Raw genomic sequence first — 4527 nt, forward strand, 5'->3', positions numbered from 1 at the left:
TACGGAGGAATACGGAATAATGTGTTGTGGTTTTCTGAAAACGGGTCGCGTGCGGTCCGTATGCGGTTCCTATTTCAACCACGCGCGAACGCTGAGCGTCCGTAACGGATCCGTTCGCATTTTACCTGTGTACGGTGTCTTTTGACTTTTTGATTTTGTCTTTTTGACTCGGTTTTGTCTTGTTTTATTCCTCACCGATTAGTTTTTGATTCATGTAGAACACGGAATCTGTCTCATTTTTCTCGCATTTTCAACCCGCATTTTCACATATTATCTAGATGGAAAATGTCAGCAGAAATCCCCGACCTTCGTATCTACGCTACCGTATTCTATTCCGATCGTTCTTTACAGTACCGGGCTACTGTATTCGTGTATCTTTTAGCAACACAATTGAATTTTCTACTGCTTTATTTAATTTGGGCACAATCAAAACCTGAACGAGTTTCCATTAAAGTTTTGCCATTTTGGTATCATATGTCGTTGTATTCGTGTGAAGTTCAGCTAGGCGTTTTTGGAGGAATGGTCACTTTATACCCATTCGCAGCGGCTTATTCTCAGGGTTTGCTGAAAAATTATTTTGATACGTTTACCCTGTTTGTGAGTTTTATTATCTGATGGCCTTGGAAAATTTAGGTAGTCGAAAATCTATTTCAAATAGGTTGGTGTTTTACATTTGGATCTTTTGCATACGTTTCCTTTATTTTGCAACTGACTAGATCACAAGCCGCGCCAAGACCTGGAAAGTTTTTTTTGATGTGAGTTCAATTTTCAAGTTCCAAATTTCAGGATTTCTGGATTTGTGAATTTTTAACTTTTTTGAATTTCTAAAGTTCTGAATTTCTGAATTTCTGAAGGTTTATAGAGGTTCAGCGCAAAAAATCTACCTACTTTTACATCTATATTTTTCTCGCCATTTTTATATATTTTCCTGTTCCACTTGCAATGTTCTCAAACTACAGTACCCCTCAGGAAATGGAAAATTTTGTGAGAATCAAATATCCGAACAATTTACAAATCTTGGACCATCCTGGATTTTTTATTTTTACCAATTCCAAAAATGAAAGATTGACTTACTTTGGATTATTTGGATCGGTAGCTTTCATACTTTTGGTTAGAATTTTTTTTCTTAATTACTTTTAGTTTCCCTGATTTTTTGCAGATGATAACTTTAATATATGCCAGTATGTATTTGGAAACTAAACAGAATGCTAGTAATGTACAAAGTTTTGGAAATATAAAAGAGCGATTGAAAGGATTACAAAATTTTGTGACTCAGGTAATTTTTTCAATATTAAAAATATTAATTCAATGTTTCAGTCAATTATAATGTGTAGTTTAACCACAATATCCACTATATTAAATTTGCAAACAATTTTCAACGACCCATCGGAAGATTCTAGAATTCAGAATTTATTTGCATACTCATTTTTATGCGGTACTACAATTCCTGCTCAACTTTCAATGATTTGGAGGAATCCAGCCTAACGGAATTTCGTGATGGGAAGGAAAAAATCGATAGTGGTCATTCCGGATGTTTCTGGCAATCTTCATAGGAGATCGACTATTCCAAATAGCTGATTTTTTATAGATTTTTTTTTTTAATTTCTGTTTATTTTTTGAATTTCTGAAACTCTGAATATATCAAGTTGTATTGTTTTTTTTCGAATTTCACAAATCATATTTTCAAATTATCAAAAATAAAAAGGATGAAAAGAGCAAAAAAGTCGTAAAATCATTTTTCGAGCATTCCAGATTGTCCCGAACAATTGCATCTTTTTCGATTTGCTCTGGAAATTTGTATATTTCGAAAGCAGACATTTTGCAACCAGACGTTTTGTAACCAAACTTTCAGAACAGCGCTTTTATGACAGTTGCAAAAAAAGCGGTTCTAAAATGTCCAGTTTCAAAGTGGTCCTATCTCAAAAACATACTAACCACAGTCCTGTCCATCAATAGTTGGAATCCATGCATTCGAAGTGTTCAAAACATTTCTGATATTCCAACAAACACTCGGATCCATCAAAAGTTCCTGACTATTGTTTTGAAAAATTATAACCTGGTCAGATTTCGCGATTGCTCTCTGAAAATATATTTCAAATTACCTGAGATATTTTGAAATTTCTGAACTTCTGAACTTCTTAATTTCTGAGTTTTTTAAACTTTCTAGGTTTTTGCACATCAAAAAAATTCTGGAAAATAATGATTTCGAAAAACATTGTTTTAATACCTTTAGATTCGGGAAAGTCACATTCGATAAATTCGGGTTATATTGAATCAAAATTGCAGATTGATTCTCTGAAAACTTTAGATTTCAAATTTAGCTGATATTTTTTCCACCTTTCAAAGCTACCACATTTTCCAAAGAGTCCAAAAAATCGATATCCGTCAAATTGGTCCCATCAATCGTCAGACTTCCCAAAATATCTTTCACCGATTCTAACTTATATGTATGCTCTTCATCTTTTTCGGAAATCAACACATTTCCTTTCAACTTCACACATCCGGTATCTAAAGTTGCCAATGTTGAATTTTCGAAAGCGCAAGATTTGATAGTTCCATTGCTATTCACAGCTGAGCAATAGAATTGAGGCATTGTTCCAATGTCGTTATTTTCGTTGGATAAAAAATTTGAAATCTCTTGTTCAGTTATACAAAGTTCTGCAGAGTTCGAATTGATTTCAACGGAAGTACGAGGATGTTCGGCGGTTTGGGAGGGGGTAGGCTAGAAAAAATGAATTGATGATTTTCTGGAATTTCTTGGTTTCTGAATTTCTGAAAATTTTCAAGCTTCCGTCACCTTCTTCCTTAAAATTGAGTAAGGATCACGTACCCCCATTTTTGTCCAGGAATACATCAATTGATTAGTTTCAGATAGGATTGGCAACGGGGCGGCTAGAAATTACCGGTAGTTTTCGGTAAATTTACCGGTATTGTACCGGTAAATTACCGGTAAGTTACCGGTAAAAAGAGTGCTTACGGTAATTTCAGCTCGCCAATCGTCCTGCTCATTATGAATAAACGGCTCCGCACAGAAATTTTCGGAAAATCTAAACAAATCCATCCGGGACCTATTCATATCGAAAAATCTTCTAGAGCATCTGCTTCGAAAAATCAGAATTTGTTGAAGAAGATTTTCTGGAAATTTTGATGTTAATTTTTTTCTGAAAGTTTATATTTTAAATGTATTTCCATTCAAATTTCACATAACTCAAAAAGAAATCTTCATTATTTTTTAGCTCCCTTATAATTTTGCTTATATCATTTTCAGACTTTCACACTTCATAAACCGCAGGCGTGAGAAATCCAAAAAATTGGATTTCAGCTTTCCCACTTTTCAATTTCCGCTGTATTGCCAAGCTCAAAAGCTTTCCTCATTCTGTTGTAATCTGATTCAAAAAGGGTAGCTGGTGTTAGGTGCGAAAAAAATAAACCAGCTGTTTTTTTTTTGGCTCAAATGACGTGGCTGCTATTGATTTTTCTTGGAAGTGTAAGATCACAATTTGCACCTCCAATTGACCCAGTTATTGAGACTACCACTGTTTCAACAGGTGTAACTACTCAAACTACTATAACAACATCAGATTCGACTACTATTCCTACAAGCCCTCCCACAGATTCTCTGCCAACTACTACGGTAGTAACTACGGTAGTTACTACAGCAGCCCTCTCAAAAACTACTGAAAATCCAACAACATATTCTAGTTCGATTTCTCCAACTTCAACTACTCCAAAGCCTTCAAGATGTGGTAATTTTATATCAGATTTTCTATGTTCTGCCCCTTCCAACTTGTAGAACCAAAATGCACATTCCAAGTAGCCTACATAGAATCTGCCAATTTGAAAAAATTCCCGAAAAGTTGTACAACTGTCTGTGCTGATCCATTATCAATTCAACATGATACGGATTTGACGGAAAAACAATTGACAAATGCGTTAAAAAATATGAAACATCTGATTGGGAGTTTACTGGTCACCAGAACCAAGTTTAGTAGTGGAAAGTTTTTGGCTAATTTGGAATCTGTGGATTGTGGTGGGTTTGCTTTGAAGGTCCAGGCATCGACCGCGTAGCTCTTGTTTTGTGAAAAATGACACCAAAGGTACGATGTCCAGGCATCGACCGCGTAGCTCTGGTGTCACCTGTGTAGCTCGTGAACGTATGTAAATTCAATTTCAGACAACATTGGTCAGTTCAAATGGAGTTTGAACGAGAATCTCACAGAAGTTGGGCTTACAAATTTGAAATCTGTTGCCTGTCAAGTTGAAATTACTTCGAATCCGAAGTTGGCAAAATTAAACTTGCCGAATATGATGGTGAGTTTATAATCTGAAACTAGGGTTGGCTTGGGGGCGAAAAGGGGCGATCCCCGCCCCGGGAGGCGGTATACTTTGCGTAATTGCGCGTAACTGAATGGACCAATTGACTTGAAAATTTCAGGGTAGCCTAATTGGGTACCCAGATTCGTAAAATAATCTAAAAAATTCGGTTACTGATTCTTTAAACACAGTTGTTTTTCGACAGGCGGGGCG

At 35.8% G+C, this 4527-nt stretch overlaps 3 protein-coding genes across 3 annotated transcripts; 2 read left to right on the plus strand and 1 right to left on the minus strand.

Annotated features, from left to right (window-relative positions):
* Window positions 1-285: 285 nt before the first annotated feature.
* On the plus strand, window positions 286-1485 carry CBG06483 (the record flags this gene model as incomplete). Its single annotated transcript, XM_002647369.1, has 4 exons — window positions 286-559; window positions 863-1110; window positions 1160-1276; window positions 1318-1485. The coding sequence occupies 4 exons, from the start codon at window positions 286-288 to the stop codon at window positions 1483-1485; spliced, it is 807 nt and encodes a 268-aa protein (XP_002647415.1).
* A 198-nt stretch (window positions 1486-1683) lies between these two features.
* CBG06484 lies at window positions 1684-2836 on the minus strand (the record flags this gene model as incomplete). The annotated part of the gene is made up of 5 exons (XM_002647370.1): window positions 1684-1787; window positions 1936-2080; window positions 2228-2295; window positions 2338-2722; window positions 2831-2836. 5 exons carry the CDS (start codon window positions 2834-2836, stop codon window positions 1684-1686), a joined length of 708 nt encoding a protein of 235 aa, XP_002647416.1.
* Window positions 2837-3454: 618 nt separating this feature from the next.
* CBG06485 lies at window positions 3455-4465 on the plus strand (the record flags this gene model as incomplete). Its single annotated transcript, XM_002647371.1, has 4 exons — window positions 3455-3746; window positions 3794-4030; window positions 4175-4311; window positions 4436-4465. The coding sequence occupies 4 exons, from the start codon at window positions 3455-3457 to the stop codon at window positions 4463-4465; spliced, it is 696 nt and encodes a 231-aa protein (XP_002647417.1).
* Window positions 4466-4527: the final 62 nt, after the last annotated feature.

This window comes from Caenorhabditis briggsae (assembly GCF_000004555.2).
Source record: "Caenorhabditis briggsae complete genome, chrV, whole genome shotgun sequence".
In the NCBI taxonomy this organism is placed as follows: Eukaryota; Metazoa; Nematoda; class Chromadorea; order Rhabditida; family Rhabditidae; genus Caenorhabditis; species Caenorhabditis briggsae.